The sequence below is a fragment of the Rana temporaria genome, chromosome 10 (assembly GCF_905171775.1).
Source record: "Rana temporaria chromosome 10, aRanTem1.1, whole genome shotgun sequence".
Lineage (NCBI taxonomy): Eukaryota > Metazoa > Chordata > Amphibia > Anura > Ranidae > Rana > Rana temporaria.
In genome coordinates this window covers 73,829,829-73,848,535 of record NC_053498.1, presented here as the reverse complement: position 1 = coordinate 73,848,535, position 18,707 = coordinate 73,829,829, and the positions used below count along the sequence as shown (strand labels likewise).

Below are 18,707 nucleotides of genomic sequence, written 5' to 3'. Positions count from 1 at the left end.
CAGAGTATGAGGAAATGACATGTAAGGCAACAGGTTGGGAATCTAGCTGGGAGACATCAAAGGAAAAGGTACTTACATGGGAAGAAAGCACAAGCAGTGTGAGGTGTATAAAGGTGCTGCAGCCGTCCAGCAATGTCTGACATTGCTTTAAATAGGAGAAGGGAGGGAAGGGGGAGTGAGGTGGGAGGAGTCTGTCAAAGAGAGCCTGAATTGCTATGGGTCAGTGTGGAAAAAGGGGGCGGTGCTGGAAGATGTCGGCGTGAAACGCCTCCGAGTGAGGAGGGGGGGAGGACGGGTATACCCCGCTCTCCTCACATGGAAGCCCGCACTAGTGATGTAGAGCTGCATAGAGATGCAACTACGTGTGGTATACAGTGGGCGGGACAGAGAGAGGGCGGAAGATACGTCCCGCTCTCTCACCTCCGCCCACACTCGCCGCCTGACAGCGCGATGACGTAGGCACGCCGCAGCATCGAGATGCAACTACGTATGATATGCAGTGGGCGGGACAGAGAGAGAGGGCGGAAGATACGTCCCGCTCTCTCACCTCCGCCCACACTCGCCGCCTGACAGCGCGAATGACGTAGGCACGCCGCAGCGCCGTTAGGAGCTGAACGGCAAGTGACCAGGGAGATCACCTGACACAGGGGTGGGAGATATGCAAACGAGTTAGCTATTTTTTACAGAGTATGCAAGAGACGTATGAATGAATGAAAAACTTATAAAGCGCGGCGCATGCGAACTGAATCGCTTCTGGGCGCTAGTTGTTCGTGTCTCATGACATCAGAAGAGCAGAGTTTTGATCTGTGTTCTGAAAGTCAGGTGGTTTTCCTCCAACCGAATGCTGGTTGGCAAAGCGTTCCATAGTCTCGGACCTTGAAAAGCAAACCTTCTTTCTCCTTTGGACTTGTATTTGGTTTTTGGTACCCTGACCAGATTTTGGTCGGTGGATCGCAGAACGGGATTCGAATTGTGAGGTTCTATCTTGACGCAAAGATATTGCGGAGCCTTCCCATGGATGCACTTATGTGTCAGGCAGAGTGCTTTGAATGCAATTCTGTCTTTTACTGGCAACCAGTGAAGGGTTCTCAGCGAAGGTGAGATTGATTCTCATTTTTTTTTCCCAGTCACCAGTCTGGCGGCTGTATTCTGAACGACTTGCAGACGGGAGATTTGGTACTTTGGGAGTCCGAGGTACAGGGCGTTAGCATAGTCCAGTCTGGAATTCACGATTGTTCCCACCACGACTGCTACGTCTTCTTTGGGAATAAATGGAATAAGTCTGCGTAGTAGGCGCAACAAATGGTGCGCTCCGCTGACTACTGACCCTATTTGTGCGTCCATTGTCATGAAGGTGTCGAAGATGACCCCGAGACTTTTGACTTTGGAGCTAGGGGTGATGATTTGGCCCAGAATGGGCGGGGGTGTCCAGGTTGTTGCCAGTTGACTCTTTCGGCTGGCGTGAAACATAAGGAGTTCTGTTTTTGAACTGTTGAGTTTAAGATAACTCTTAGGCCGGGTACTCACGACCAAACATGTATGGTGAAAGCGGTCCGTCGGACCGTTTTCACCATACATGTCTGCCAGAGGGCTTCTGTACGATGGTTGTACACACCATCGTACAGAAGTCCGCGCGTAAACAATACGCGGGGCGTGTCCGCGGTGTCGCCGCGTCGATGACGCGGTGTCGCCGCGACAATGACGCAGCGACGTGGGCGGCCCGCCTTTAAAATGCTTCCACGCATGCGTCGAAGTCATTCGACGCATGCGAGGGACGGCGGGCGCCTGGACATGTACGGTAGGTCTGTACTGACGACCGTACATGTCCGAGCGGGCAGAATTCCAGCGGGCTGTTTTAAAACAAGTCCAGGAATATTTGTCTGCTGGGAAAAGGCCCGGCGGGCAAATGTTTGCTGGAATTCGGCCCGCTCGCGCACACACACGACCGAACATGTCTGCTGAAACTGGCCCGCGGACCAGTTTCAGCAGACATGTTTGGTCGTGAGTATGGGGCCTAAGTCATCCAGTTTTCTATCAAAGAGAGACATTTCTCTAAACTGGGATGGTGATCCTTTTTGTTGCAGATGCGAAAATACAGTTGCGTATCGTCTGCATAAGAGTGATAGAGTAGTTCTTGGCTACTGATAATATCAAAGAGAGGGCGAAGATAGATGTTGAAAAGCACCGGTGACAGGGGGGATCCTTGGGGGACTCCACATGACACCGTGCGCTTTTCCAACGTGAAAGAACCCAGTTTAACTGTTTGTGATCGGTTTTCAAGAAAGGAAGAAAACCATGGTAAATCACCTTCTGCGACTCCTGCTACCTTGGCTAGTCGCATCAGTAACAGTTTGTGAAGGGCATAAACGATGCTGGTACAAGGGGAGATAAGTACATAAAAGGTCAGCTAGGGAGGACATAGTAAAGAAAGGGGATTGATGTGTTGAAACTGCTAAATGCAAATAGAGGTTTGTATATACAGTGATTTGTAAACACAGATACTGCTCAGTGCAAGTAGAAGTTTGTATATACAGTAGTTTTAATATACAGGTATGCTCAACCATGAAATTGAAGGGACAGCAATGTAAAAGGATTTTTTATTATAGGGATATTATAATTATACAAAAATAAGGACACATGGGCTAAAAGGTCCAGGGGCAATAAGGAAAAAACAGGGGCATGATACTGTCCACTGTGTGATCCCTGCCCCTGTTATAGGCGCAAGTATCGACCCACGGTCAGGGACACCAAAAGGTGCAAGGGGACCAGGTCAAAAAAAGCTGTCTCCCATAGAAAGAGGACAGACGGCTTACGTGCGCCTAGCTAAGGAGTGACAATAAAAGGGATGCCAATCGAGCCAAACTTCTCAACTCCAGTCCTCAAGGCGCAACAACAGGTCATGTTTTCAGGCTTTCCATTATTTTGCACAGGGGATTTAATCAGTTTCACTGCCTTAGTAATTACCACAGCCATTTCATCTGAGGAAAAACCTGAAAACATGACCTGTTGGTGCACCTTGAGGACTGGAGTTGAGAAACACTGTGCTAGAGCACCGCTCCAGTGTGAAAGCCCTGTGCTTTCTTTGGTGCATTATATTTGTTGCCAGCTCATTTAAAATGGCCTACGCTGATACCTAGATCCAATGTTCATGAAAAACATCATGCTTTTTGTTAACTGAACAGGATTGAAGAGGTGGTTGAGGGAGAAACGAGCACTTAATTAATAAAAAAATACATATATTTTACAGAAAACACAACTGAAAGTGGTTCTTATCTAGCTGTAAAAAAGAAAACCTTAAAATAGTGGTTGGTTGGCAGTGGTTCCAGCAGATTCAGTAGATTTCTTTAAACAAAGCACTGTGCCCTGAAGCAAAGGGACATTTGGATAATAGTGTACAGTCTGTTTTTTTTTCCTGTAAAAACGGACACAATTGATGACTACAATTTTTCTATCTTACAATATATGTTCCTGATTTTTTTTCTAGGTATATTACGGTAGTTGCTATATACTGGCATAACAGCTGGAATCTGAATAGCTGCCTGGTGTGCTATACCTTCACTTTACTTACCACAGTTGCATACAAGAAATTCCAAGTATAAGCTGGAAAATCAATTATAGATTTCTAGATTCTTACCATACTTCCGCCCACAGAAGCAGAAACATTGCTGTCCTTTATAGGGTAAGCTGTCCCACAAAGCTGCAGAGAAAAGATGTTGGGTACCCGAGTTTGCTTTACAAGAGAGTCAAAGAAAGGTTCCAGCGAGTCATCCGGCTACAAAATCATGGAGAAAAAACTTTAAGTATAGGACAACTGAAGGGTTAAGTGAGTTTCATATATTAGTAGTTTATAGTCAGTAATCTATTTAAGCTGTAACAACTGGAAAATATGTGATTTTTAAGAAATTAGAGTGTATTATCATTTTATCCTCACTACGTATGCCAACTGTTACCTGTGATTGCATACTGCCTAAGCCACCTCCTATTTCTACTCTATAGCGCCAAATAAACTTTTGATAATTAAGTTGATGCATCACACTGCTCTGTCTGTTGACTCTCATTGATCAGTGCATTCCTATAGATTGGAAATAGGGGGTGGCCTGGGCAGTAGCCAATCACAGGAAACTAGCCAATAATCACATATTTTCCCAGTAAATCAAAACTCGACAAAAAACATATATACAAAATAAAGTAACCCTACGTTCACACATATGTGTTTTGCAGTTTGCAGAAATGCACTACAGTCTATTTAACATGGTTTTCTATGGTACTAGTTTACATCTATGCATTTTGTGGCTGGTGCGTTTTGGGTAAGGGTCAGGGGCTTTTTTTCCCGCGATTTGCAGCTAATAGATTTCAATGGAGCTGCACCAGAAACGCAAGTGGTGTGTTTGTGGTGCGATTTTTTTATTTGTTTTGCGGTTCTTATTTTACCACTGTATATAGCCGGTTGCTAAGAAGGGAGCAGGGAAGCCATCCACGGCGTTTTTAGCAACCGAGGAGTCCTCAGCTGTCAGCGGGGTTCCCCGCTGAAAGCTGAATGTAAACAAATGTAAAATGTAAAAAAGAAATGTAAAAAAATAAATTTAAGGCACATTCTTTTTTTAAACAGCGTGGGGTCTCCACCCCCCCCCATCCCCAGTCCATACCAGGCCCTTCAGGTCTAGTCATCGCCATTTTCTTCTTCTTCCTTGCTGCTAAAAAAAAAAAAAAAAGGTTGCGTAGCTGTTTTTCTCCATTATGTTCCTCGCTCTCCGGTGCCTCTTATATAGGCATGGGGCGTCACCACCTAATAACGTCGCCCGGAGAGCCGACCCTTGTGACATGTGACGTCACTGGATGGCCACGCCCCATGCCTATACAAGAGGTGCCAGACAGCCGGGAACATAAGAACGGAGAAAGACAGCTTTGCAACAAGACCAGCTTTTTTTTGTTTTTTAATGCTTAACCAGCAACAATGCGAGGAGGAGGAGGAGGAAGAAAACGATGACACAGGGAGATGCCAGCTCGGGGAGAAAACAGCGGCGGAAGAAGGCGAGGGCACCGGGAGAGACGATATCGGGAGAGATAGCAGCTCAGAGCTATTTTACTATAAAAGGAATTGTCATAAAATGGCTCTTGTTTTTTTTTTTCACTGCCTTTTTGGTGAATGGGTAGGGGTACAATGTAACCACATAGGGTGGGGGGCCAGGATTTGGGGGTCCCCTTGTTAAAGGGGGCTTACAGATTCCGATAAGCCCCCCACCCACAGACCCCGACAACCACTGGGCAAGGGTTCTCAGAAGAGAAGAGACCTTTGTCCTCATCAACATGGGGGCAAGGTGCTTTTGGGTGGAGGGGCACCCCCCCTGCCCCAAAGCACCCGCACCCCCCCTTGTTGAGGGCATGCAGCCTGGTATGGTTCAGGAGGTGGGTGGTGGCACTCGCCTCATCCCCTCCCTTTACTGACCTGCCGCTTGGCATGCTCAGATAAGGGTCTGGTATGGATCTGGGGGTGGGACCCAAAATGTATTATCGTTTTATTAGCTTTGTGAAAAAAATAAAATTTCTTTAAACTTTCAATATCTTATTTAGTGTCCAGTTTTTTCAATAACTCGAGGTTGTGACAACAGTATACAGTACATTTACTCACCCTTGCAATTTCAGCATATGCAAGTCCCAGAATTCCTTCCCAGTTGGAACCATTGATAAAAAATTTGTCAGAGTCTGTGATGGCTGCAATATTTGCCACAACAGTAACATTGGGTCCATGTGGGATTGTAACCAAATCCGTTCCCAATTCCCCTTCCCATTTTCCCTGAGTGTATGGAACATACACTCCTCTTCTGACATCTCTGTATGTTCTGGACCTATAGAAACACAATGACAGAAGAAGAGTGAAAAATCAGCATAAGGGAGAGGGTAACAGCGACAGAGGATTCTGATAAGTTCAGCATAGCTTTGAAATGTAGAGCCTTTAAGCAGACATACTGTATATCAGGGCTCAAAATTTCAAGCCCTGAGCTACTAGCCAGGCCTCAAGAGTTACTCGCCATCAGTTGCCCCACCTAACCCATACACTGCCCCGCCCCTTTAACAAAATGGGACAGGGCACTGGACACAGACCAGAGGGACATGGCACTGGGGACAGACCAGAGGGACATGGCACTGGGGCAGACCAGAGGGACATGGCACTGGGGGCAGACCAGAGGGACATGGCACTGGGGGCAGACCAGAGGGACATGGCACTGGGGGCAGACCAGAGGGCCATGGCACTGGGGGCGGGTCCATAGGGACATGGCACTGGGGGTGGGACCAGAGGGACATGGCACTGGGGGCGGGACCAGAGGGACAGGGCACTGGGGGGGAGACCAGAGGCACATGGCACTGGGGGGCAGACCAGAGGGACGTGGCACTGGGGGGCAGACCAGAGGGACGTGGCACTGGGGGGAAGACCAGAGGGACGTGGCACTGGGGGGAAGACCAGAGGGACGTGGCACTGGGGGGAAGATCAGAGGGACATGGACTTTTTTACTTCTGCAAATTCTGCTCTCCCTTTTCCTATGTACAAACCTCCCTCCTCCAACTCCGCCTTCTCTCTCTAGAATCAGGTCTCTTCCCCATTCTCCCCGAAGCTCCGTGACCGCGGCCAGGGGGACCTGCGGACCCGATCGCCGCCAGTGTCCCGCGATCGGTCACAGGAGCTGAAGAACGGGGAGAACAGTCCTTCTGCCCCATTGTTGGTGGCAGAATAGTGTCTTGTATCAGTGGGAGGAATAGTGCCCAAAGGGCCGGAAAATGGCAAGCAGAGGGCCACATCCAGCCCTCGGGCTGCAGTTTGGAGACCACTGGTCTGATCTATAGAGTTGCAATACTTATCTATCAAAAAGTGTTTTCAGGTACTAAACTTTCAAGAAATCCAGTTTCTAAATTGCTGCATTTGTAAATTACAAAAGCCAGTATAAAGGAAAAGTACACACTTGTGGGTTTAACCACTTCAGCCCCGGAAGATTTGGTTGCCCAATGACAGGGGCAACTTATTGCGATTCGGCACTGCGTCGATTTAACTGACAATCGTGCGACGTGGCTCCCATACAAAATTGGTGTCCTTTTTTTCCCACAAATAGAGATTTCTTTTAGTGGTACACATTTCATCCTCAGTTTAGGCCGATATGTATTCTTCTACATATTTTTGGTAAAAAAAAATAAATAAATTGCAATAAGCGTTTATTAAATGGTTTGCGCAAAAGTTATAGCGTCTACAAAATAGGGGATAGTTTTATGGCATTTTTATTAATATTTAGTTTTTACTAGTAATGGCGGTGATTAGTGATTTTTATCATGACTGCGACATTATAGGCGGACACATCGGACACTTTTGACGCTTTTTTGGGACTATTCGGGGTCATTTACAAAAGGCAAATCCACTTTGCACTACAAGTGCTCTGCAAATCCACTTGAAAGTGCAATCGCTGTAGATCTGAGGGGAAACTGGTTTTATCATCCAATCATGTGGAAGCTAAAATGCTGGTTTTTATTTTCCTTGCATGTCCCCCTCAGATCTATAGTGACTACACTTTCAAGTGCACTTGTAGTGCAAAGTAGATTTGCCTTTCGTAAATAACCCCCATTGTCATTTATACAGCGATCAGTGCTATAAAAATGCACTGATTACTGTGTAAACGACACTGGCAGGGAAGGGGTTAACCACTTGGGGGCTAGGAAGGGGTTAAGTGTGTCCTAGGGAGTGATTCTAACTGTGTGGGGGCTGGGCTTACTGTGACAGGACACTAATCGCTTCTCCCGATTACAGGGAGCAGACGATCAGTGTCCTGTCATTAGGCAGAACAGGGAGACGCCTTGTTTTTGTAGCGCTCACCCCCGAAGGAGCCGCTGGTTGATTTTGGGATCGGCCTGCTAAGTTACCCTGGCGGTGTCTAGGGGTGCAATTGTGAGAACAGTGGCAATGAGCGAAGATCCAGACAGCCAATAAAAGGGTTTTCAATGCTTTATTGTCCAGGCCAAACACGGCCAACATCAACACGTATTAGGAAGTAAATAAATAATAAGCTGCACTGCGTGAACTGATTAATCAATATGGTGGTCAATATTGATATATAAAACATGTGCATACATGGTTAATAAGTGTGCGAAACACATATAAAATTTCAAAATGAGCTATTCAAAAATTCATACGACGTTATAGTGAAAATAACATGTGCACACATAATAGACACCTGTGCAAACCACATATAGTGATAATAAAATGGTATTCAAGAGTTCATATGGTGTTGAATTCCCATGTAATTCCAAGGTAAATCAAAAATAAGTGCCAAGAATATCCCAGGAAACCGTGTCTGTTAGCAGGATAGAAGAAAGCCTCCACCTCTTATTTCTTATCTGCTTACCGACTTAATTTGATCTCTGATTATTGAGATCGCATACGCATGTTGCTCATCAGCCCTGCTGTTTCCTTGAGATTCCTGTGTGTAGTCTCCACCTTTATATTCACAAATGGGTCTCGAGCAAATCGCCCCGCAATCAGTGGCCCAGGAGGGAAAGAAAGGATGCCAACATAGAGTAGTACCATAATAAAAGCAATTTAATAAGATACTAGTTGCACTTACATTTAAGTAGAATTAAAATAGCGTGTAAATATTGTGTAGCCGGCCGGCTCTCACATTCCGCCCGTCCTTACGGATTGTCATGAAGATATACAATGGTGACGTCAGCACGCCACTCCTCCCTACGCCGTTTTGTCCAATAGCAGACGTCTTCCAGGGGCAGGAGCGGCGTGCTGACTCGCTACTTCTTATTCGTTTACAGTGTTCCTAGGACCGCCCAGCTCTGACATCCGGGGATCTAGGACGCGGATCCACCATCTTTAGACAGGGATCGTTGCCAATAGTATGTTAAAATACATATTAGGAAATTAATTTGTTGTCAATCTACTAACAGAATAATGTGTTAACGTATTAAACAGTCTATGTAGAAGCATATTGCAATATGAATAGGGACTTTAAGCAGCGTGTCTTTGCCGGACAGAGGTGGCATATTAGGAAGGTCAAGGTTGATGAAGGAAAGAGAAGAGAACCTTGCGGTATCAGGCCTGGATATTGGATGGAGCAATCAATACTGCTCTGTATAGTACCAATTGTAGTAACTCGTCCCCACTCTGCTCGGAGTGGGTAAAGTGCCCCCGGACAGACCCCTATAATAGGCCTGGCAGCCGAAGAGTCACTCTGAACTAGCTGGAAGGAACGAGTCTCTCTCACAGACCCGGCTCTAGGGCCTCTGCCACAGGCCAGTTTCAATAAAGGACTTAGGTGAAAAAGGAGAGCAAATCCTCCCAGTTGACTTTTCCTATATGGCCCCCCGGATGACAGCAAGCATACCTGTCAGTGGTCCGGATGCCCGATCCCAGACGGGGATCCTCTCAACAAGTCATGGGACCCAGTGGAACACTGGGATCCCTTTTCTCCTCAGGATGAGGTTCGATGCAGCTGTCAGCTTTGGCCAGGGGGGCCACGCTGGCGGGGTCCATGGATGCGCGTACCCTGAAGGTGGATACCGCACCTGGAACTGGGACTCCGCAAAGATTTTTTAACACATGACCCCTGTCACAGATATACTCTCCCCCAGCATGCCCCGTGAGGGAAAACTCCTCCAATTGGCTGCTGAGGAAACTTGCTCTGCCAGAACCCCTCTGGCGCCAACTGCCGGCAAGGGGTGGTATTGCACCCCTTGACCACAGACTGACCCAGTGGACATTTCTGGGATGACAGAAGTCCCAAATTTAGAAAAACACAAATGGGAGCAAAGTAACTCTCCCATTCCCACTAACTTTAGCGTAACGCCCATGATAAAAGCAAGGGGACGCTACATTTACAACGGCATCCCTCAGTTCTGCTGCTCTGTGACAAATCGGGGGACACCGAGTCTGCGGGCCCCACGGGCACGGTCATGAATGCACAGGAATCACGCAGGAAAGCATATGGCGTTTCTGTGTGATTCTAGTGTAAATCAGCCATAAGAGTTGAGAAGTTGAAACCTACTCAGAGCTGGGCTTATATGTACAACCATCAGGGGCGGACTGACCATTCGGGGCTCTCGGGCACTGCTCGAGGGCCCTATGCCACTAGGGGGCCCCATCAGGGTTGCCAGTCTCAGTAAAACCAGGGACAGTATGTAAAAATCTGTGTTTTTTTTAAATCTCAAGATTATAGCTGCCCAGCCTAGCAATCACTATGCTAACAAGCCATGCTGCAATGATGCAGCATCCAATGATGATTCAAGTGATTACGCTCTACTCTACCAATAATCTGCCTTTCTACATTCAATCTATAACAATCAGCCTTGTCAAGTTTTTGCAGGAAATTAAACAAAGTATAAAAAGGAAAGGAAATTAGGATTCACGGGTGAACAAGTGAATGTGATAACCTCAAATGTAGTTCAACAGGAAAAGCTTTCTAAACCTCTCATTTGTACCAAATGATGCTTTATGGCTCCAGTTGGGAATAAAGTGATTGTAAAGCTTTGATCTTTTTTTTAATAAAATAATAAACATGTCATACTTACCTACTCTGTGCAATGGTTTTGTAAAGATTTTCAGGCCCCATCTATGTGTTGTGAGAAAACGTGTAGCAATGCACAATACATGCGTTGACCTATTGTGGTGACGTTCATTATTCATACATAAGCATTGCGGCACAAATGTGGTGAGGTGTGGTTTTGGAGTTTGGAAGTCCATTGACTTAATGCAATGCATGTTAGCGCATGACACAACATGCATTGATGCACCGCCTGAATGTAAACGGGCTCCTATGGATTATTGTGCGTTATAAAATAGATGGTTTATTTTCTTAGTACGCAGCACTTGAACAGATAATAACAAGCTCACCAGCTGCTGTTTGCTCTGGTTTCCATAGTAACCTGTCCTCCATCTGTCTCCTTACCAGCTGAAATGTTAACGGTTTAACTGCCTGACCATCATATTTTATTATTTCTCAGAAATTGCAATTAAAGGGGAATTGTAAAGGTAACATTTTTTTCCCTACATAGCTTCCTTTACCTTAGTGCAGTCCTCCTTCACTTACCTCATCCTTCCATTTTGCTTTTAAATGTCCTTATTTCTTCTGAGAAATCCTCACTTCCTGTTCTTCTGTCTGTAACTCACCACCATAACGCAAGGCTTTCTTCCTGGTGTGGAGTGTCGTGCTCGCCCCCTCCCTTGGACTACAGGAGAGTCAGGACGCCCACTAACATACGCTCCTTTCTCTATCTGCAATGTAGAGAGCGTCCTGACTCTCCTGTAGTCCAGGGGAGGGGGCGAGCACGACACTCCAGACCAGGGAGAAAGCCTTGCATTACTGCGTGGAGTTACAGACAGAAGAACAGGGAGTGAGGGTTTCTCAGAAGAAATAGGGACATTTAAAAGCAAAATGGAAGGATGAGGTAAGTGAAGGAGGACTGCACTGAGGTAAAGGAAGCCATTTAGGAGAAAAAAAATTGTACCTTTACAACCCCTTTACTGTTGCCAATATAAACAAAAGCCACTAGCTATTTACTCAAGGATCACCAACAGACTAAGAACATTAGGGAAGGGATTACTAAAAGTGGAGCAGCCAATCAAAGGCATTTTTGTATAGCAACCAATTAGCTTTTAGCTTTCATTTTCAAAGCTTAAATCGATTGGGTTTAATTCTGCTTTAAAAATTGAGAATAGGTGGGCTGTTATTTGCAGACTAGACATACTGGCCCGGATTCAGAAACGAGATATGATGGCGTATCTCCTGATACGCCGTAGTATCTCTGAGTGCGGGCCGTCGTATCTATGCGACTGATTCAGAGAATCAGTTACTCATAGATTTCTCTAAGATCCGACTGGTGTAAGTGTCTTACACCGTCGTATCTTAGGCTGCATATTTACGCTGGCCGCTAGGTGGCGCTTCCGTATAGTTACCCAAGCAATATGCTAATTAGGTATTTACGCCGATTCAGAAACGTACGTACGGCCGGCGCATTTTTTTACATCGTTTACGTTAGGCTTTTTCCGACGTAAAGTTACCCCTGCTATATGAGGCGTAGCTAATGTTAAAGCGGGGGTTCAACCATAAAACAATTTTTTTCAAACAATCCCCTTAGATGGATGCTCGTTTTGTCTAGGGGAATCGGCTAGTTGTTTTAAAATATGAGCTGTACTTACCGTTTTCGAGATGCATCTTCTCCGTCGCTTCCAGGTATGGGTCTTTCGAGAGGCTTCCGACGGTCGCATCCATCGCGTCACTAGTAGCCGAAAGAAGCCGAACGTCGATGCGGCTCTATACTGCGCCTGCGCACCGACGTTCGGCTTCTTTCGGAAAATCATGACGTGATGGATGCGACCGTCGGAAGCCTCTCGGAAGACTGTCAATCAAAATAGGAACGCCCAGTCCCGCAGCCCATACCCGGAAGCGACAGAGAGGATGCATCTCGTAAACGGTAAGTACAGCTCATATTTTGAAACAACTAGCCGATTCCCCTAGACAAAACGAGCAGGAATCTAAGGAAAAAAAGTGTTCTGTACGGGTGAACCCCCGCTTTAAGTATGGACGTCATTCCCGCGCCAAGTTTTAAAATGTTTACGTTGTTTGCGTAAGTCGTTCGCGAATAGGGCTTTGCGTAAGTTAGGTTCATGTCGAAACCAATGAGGCTTTGCGGCGTAATTTCGAGCATGCGCACTGGGATTTTTTCACGAGCGGCGCATGACGTAAAATACGTCAAATATGTGGGGTCAAAGTGAATTCAAATAAAACACGCCCACATCAAACACATTTGAATTAGGCGGGCTTACGCCGGACGACATACGTTACGCCGCCGTAACATAGGGCGCAAGTCCTTTCTGAATACAGAACTTGCGGCCTAATTTATGGCGGCGTAACGTATCGTATCTGAATCCGGCCCACTATATCTATTTTGCAATGAAATACACCTAAAAAACAAACACAAGAGGGCGCCTCGATCTAGGTGTAGCAATTATTTTAACCACTTAAGCCCCGGACCATTTTGCTGGCCAAAGACCAGGCCACTTTTTGCGATTCGGCACTGCGTCGCTTTAACTGACAATTGCGCGGTCGTGCGACGTGGTTCCCAAACAAAATTTACGTCTTTTTTTCCCCCCCACAAATAGAGCTTTTATTTTTTGAAAATGCTATATTTTTTACTTTTTGCTATAATAAAAAATATATAAAAATATATAAAAAAAACTTTTTTTTCCTAGGCCGATACGTATTGTTCTACATATTTTTGTTAAAAAAAGAATCGCAATAAGCGTATATTGATTGGTTTGCGCAAAAGTTATAGCGGCTACAAAATAGGTAGTAGTTTTATCGCATTTTTATTAATATTGTTTTTCACTAGTAATGGCGGCGATCAGCAATTTTTATTGTGACTGCGACATTATGGCGGACACATCGGACACTTTTGACACCATTTTGGGACCATTGTCATTTTTACAGCAATCAGTGCTATAAAAATGCACTGATTACTGTGAAAATGACACTGGCAGTGAAGGGGTTAACCTGTAGGAGGGCGCTGAAGGGGTTAAGTGTGACCTAGGGAGTGCTTCTAACTGTTAGGGGGCGTAGGTTGCCGTGACACATCACTGATCGCTGTTCCCGATGATAGGGGACAGATGATCAGTGACAGTGTCAGGGGAAGGACGGGGAGATGTTGTGTTTACACTAACATCTCCCCGTTCAGCTCCGTGACACAATCGCGGGACACCGGCGGACATCAAGTCCGCGGGTGTCCCGCGAGCACGGTCACGGGGCTCGCGGGCGCTTGCGCGACCACGCGGCTCGCAAATTCTGTCAACGTACATCCCCGTACGGCGGTCGGGAACCGGTTAAAAAGTATAAAAGGCAATAAAAATGCATTCACTAGATAAAAGTGGATTAAGGCCTGTCATAGACCTCCATAGGATCACCGTGAGGCTGCAATATCGCAGGCCTGACAAAAAAAAAAATCGCAGATCGCCACCATTACTAGTAAAAAATAAAAAATAAATCATAAATCTATCCCCTATTTTGTAGGCTCTAGAACTTTTGCGCAAACCAATCAATATACGCTTATTGCGATTTTTTTTTAACAAAAATATGTAGAAGAATACGTTTTGGCCTAAACCGAGGAAAAAAATATATTTTTTTTTTACAAATGTGGATATTATTATAACAAAAAGTAAAACATTTTGTTTTTTTTTTCAATTTTTTTTTGTATATAGCGCAAAAAAATAAAATAAAACGCAGAGGTGATCAAATACCACCAAAATAAATCTCTATTTGTGGGAAAAAAATGTTAAAAATATAATTTGGGTACAGCATTGTATGACCGCGTAATTGTCATTCAAAATGCGTCAGAGCTGAAAGCTGAAAATTGGTCTGGTCACGAAGGGGGTTTAAGTGCCCAGTAATAAAGTGGTTAATTAGTTCCACTTCCATAAGATACGAACTGTTGGTATTTTATTTTGAATTTGGCACATGTCGCTGTCAGAACCAAAACAGATTTTTTTTTGAGTTAGGCGCAACATATTAACAAGAGCAATTAATGCCAGAAAAGTAGCACAGCAGCTTTAATGAATAAACCCTCCTATAGTTTTGATCTTCAACTGCCATGGTGCGGCACATTTGATCAGTTATGACCCCAGCCAGTTGATGGTTTGACAGTTTGGTTGAGTGCGCAACCAATGTGACAGTTACATTCCCAGAATGTAATAACATTATAATAGTAATGTATAGTAATATAAAAATATATATATTCAAAAGAACTATAAAATAGGTAAGACCCAAATGTGGCTGTAGATTATGAATGCAGAGCCTTCAAGCTGGAAGGAAATCAATCATTAATGTTGCCATTTACAGTAAATACTTATTTAATTCTTTACAGATAAATGACTTAGGGAGTACAATATAAAGATTCTGTATGTAAACCTTGTATTAGGATATATTATTGGCAGCTGTCACTGGCTTCCATGTGCATCATAAGTATTTGTTGCGTAGAATGTCCAGGTGAGCTTAAAGGGGTTACTATGGTTATAATCCGATCCCCTTCCTGACTCATTATAAAGTATCAGTAGGCCATCTTCCAGTGTTTGTTCTTTACAGAAGGACTCCAATTAGTAGAGGAAATGTGACCACGCACAGATACAAGTCAATCACATTAACCCCACTATGGGCCAGATTCACGTAGAGCAGGCACAGCGTAACGTAACTGGTTTACGTTACACCGCCGCAATTTTTCCGATTTAGTGCCCGATCCACAAAGCACTTACCTGGAAATTTGCGGCGGTGTATCGTAAACAGGTCCGGCTCAAGGCGGCCCAATTCAAATGGGGCGGGTACCATTTAAATTAGGCGCGCTCCCGCGCCGGACGTACTGCGCATGCTCCCGTCGCAAATTTCCCAACGTGATTTGCGCGAAATTACGACGCGCCGACGTTTTGTGAATCGTGACGTGAAAAAAGACTTACGCCGGGAAAAATAAAAAAATTTAAAATAATTCAAAAGCGACACGGGAAAGACGGGCATACTTTAACATGGTGGAGTACTTTTACACCATGTTAAAGGTGCCCTATCTTTGCGACGGAAATCTAACACTTGCGACGCCGTAACGACGGGAAAATCTTCGTGGATCGCCGTAACTCCTAATTTGCATACCCGACGCTGGTTTACGACGCAAACTCCCCCCAGCGGCGGCCGCGGTACTGCATCCTAAGATCCGAGAGTGTAAAACATATACACCTGTCGGATCTTAGGGCTATCTATGCGTAACTGATTCTATGAATCAGTCACATAGATAGAAACAGAGATACGTCGGGAAAACTGCCATGACAGCTTTTGGCTGGGAAAACTGGCCGTGTGTATGCTCCATGGCAGTTTTCGCGACAGGAAAACCAACGGGAATCGCGGCAGGAAAAATGAGAACATGTTCTCTTTTTTCCTGCCGCAATTCTCGACGTTTTTTTTACCGGCAGTTTCCCTATGGGAAACACTGCAGTGGAGCATACACACGGCCGGCCAATTCCCAGGCCAAAGCTCTCACCGACTGGAAAACCTCTGGTGTGTACACGGGGAAAGTTACCGAGCAGGTTCTCGGTTTTCCCCCCGCGATTTCCGGCGGACTTTTTACCACCGGGAATCCCGATCGTGTGTACGGTGCATCAGAATAGAAGATAACAAAAATAAATAAATAAAACAATATAAGAAGGCACTATAAACACTTTTGGAGGTTCTTTTGAGAAACTCTGATGCATGGGAACATGTAAGAAACTTTTGTTTTTCATTTTTATATGAGTAAAAAACACTGAACCATGGTTTTACTAAAAGGAAGGGAGTATATTTGTGTTATGAGATAATATAGCTCACCTATGACGATGGTAGTATCTTTTCAAGAAGGGGTGAGGAGCTGCGCCCACAGCAAAATTACTGCTTCCAGTGTCAACTAGAATGTTAAGCTATAAGGGAGAGAAAAAAGGCAGATAAAAACAAACTTCCAGTTTAAGGAAAAATTCATTGATCTATATCAGGGGTCTCAAATTGGCGGCCCTCCAGCTGTTGCGAAACTACAAGTCCCATGAAGCATTGCAAGGCTGACAGCTACAAGCATGACACCCACAGACAGAGGCATGATGGGACTTGTAGTTTTGCAACAGCTGGAGGTTCACCAGTTTGAGAACCCACATCTAGAGAAATCTCCTAGGTGGCAGTAGACAGCAAAGTATATGCATTCACAAAAATCTTGTAAAATAATAATATTATTAAGTTACATCTATTTTTATACTGTATATGTAACAACATTTTCACATGCCCACTGTGGATACGATTTTCAGGAATTCTTTTTTTTTTTTAACCGGTTAAGACCCGGGCCATTATGCAGGTTAAGGACCTGGACTCGTCGCTTTAACTGACAATTGCGTGGTCGTGCGACATGGCTCCCAAACAAGATTGACGTCCTTTTTTTCCCCACAAATAGAGCTTTCTTTTGGTGGTATTTGATCACCTCTGCTGTTTTTTTACTTTTTTCTATAATAAATGTCCCCAAAAAACATATACATTTTTTTTTCTCAGTTTAGGCCGATACGTATTTTTCTAGATATTTTTGGTAAAAAAAATCGCAATAAGCGTTTATAGATTGGTTTGCGCAAAAGTTATAGCGTTTACAAAATAGGAGATAGTTTTATGGCATTTTTATTAATATTTTTTTTTTTACTAGTAATGGCGGCAATCAGCGTTTTTTTTTCCGTGACTGCGACATTATGGCGGATACATCGGACACTTTTTTGGGACCACTGTCATTTTCACAGCGGAAAGTGCTATAAAAATGCACTGTTTACTGTGAAAATGACAATGGCAGTGAAGGGGTGAACCACTAGGGGGAGCTGTAGGGGTTGAGTGTGACCTCATGTGTGTTTCTTACTGTAGGGGGGCGTGGCTGGATGTGTGATGTCACTGATCGCCGTTCTCTATGACAGGGAACAGACGATCACTGACATTGCCACAGAGAAGAACGGGGAAGGTTTGTTTACACTCACTTCTCCTCGTTCTTCAGCTCCTGTGACCCGCTCGCGACCCACGGCTGGGTTCTTGAAGGGGACGTACATGTACGCCCTTGTGCCCAGCCGTGCCATTCTGTCGACGTATATCGTCGGGCGGCAGTCCTTAAGTATTTAAATGACACTAACTGTTACAAGTCTCCTTCATATTTTAACACACACATTCTACTTCATGAAGTACAAACCCTGTTATGTCTTCCTGATTTACTGTTAGGCCCCTTCCACACTGGGGCGGGAGGTGCGGTGGCGGTATAGCAGCGCTATACCGTTGAAATTGCGGCGGTATTCGGCCGCTAGCGGTGTGGTTTTAATCTCCGCTAGCGGCCGAATAAGGGTCAATACCGCCGGCAATGCGCCTATGTAAGGAATAAAGCATGATATAGGGCATTATTAAGACATACTGTGGTACTTTATTAAAGTTATGTACCTACAACAACCCCCCCCCCCCCGTGAGTCTTCTGTTCTGTCCCCATCTCCTTTGCTCTGTCTCTATGTAGTTTCTCTAACTGCCCCCCCCCCCCCATGTCCCCAACTCTCTTTTCCCCCTGCTCTCTCCTTCTCTGTCCTCTTTTCCCCATTTGTTCACCCATGTACATGTAAGGGGCTGTATAATAAAAGCACAGACAGTCACACATAAAAAGGCATTTAAAGGAACACTAAAGGTAATTTTTAAATTTTTTTAAATAACAAACATGTTATACTTACCTCCACTGTGCAGCTCGTTTTGCACAGAGTGGCCCTGAACCTGGTCTTCTGGGGTCCCTTGGCGGCTGTCTCGGCTCTCCCTTGCAAGAACTCATCACCTTCATGTGAGCGAGCTCGCATGGTGAGGAGTTCTTGCGGGCGCGTTCCTGTGATACAGCCGGTGGCCATAACCACTCATTGTATCACCCGGCCCCGCCCCCCCTGGCGCGCCACGTCATTTGATGTGGATGTGATTGACAGCAGCACGAGCCAATGGCTGCGCTGCTTTCAATCAACCAATGAATGAGCCCAGAAGCCTGCGTGTTCACGACGCTGGACTTTTGAGGGGTCAGGTAAGTAAAGGGGGGCGCTAATCCGCAGATGTTTTTCACCTTGATGCATAGAATGCATTAAGGTGAAAAAACTTGTACCTTTACAACCCCTTTAATTTCAATGGCCC

At 45.2% G+C, this 18,707-nt stretch overlaps 1 protein-coding gene across 1 annotated transcript in view; it reads right to left on the bottom strand.

Moving 5' to 3' along the window:
- The window catches only part of BACE1 (beta-secretase 1), a 59,413-nt gene that overhangs the window by 18,630 nt on the left and 22,076 nt on the right, over nt 1–18,707 (bottom strand). The window contains exons 2-4 of the mRNA XM_040325467.1: nt 16,377–16,465; nt 5,630–5,846; nt 3,635–3,772 (exon numbers count right to left, since the gene is read on the bottom strand). Of these exons, the coding sequence (XP_040181401.1) occupies nt 3,635–3,772; nt 5,630–5,846; nt 16,377–16,465 (444 nt within the window). The remainder of the gene's footprint in view (nt 1–3,634; nt 3,773–5,629; nt 5,847–16,376; nt 16,466–18,707) is intronic.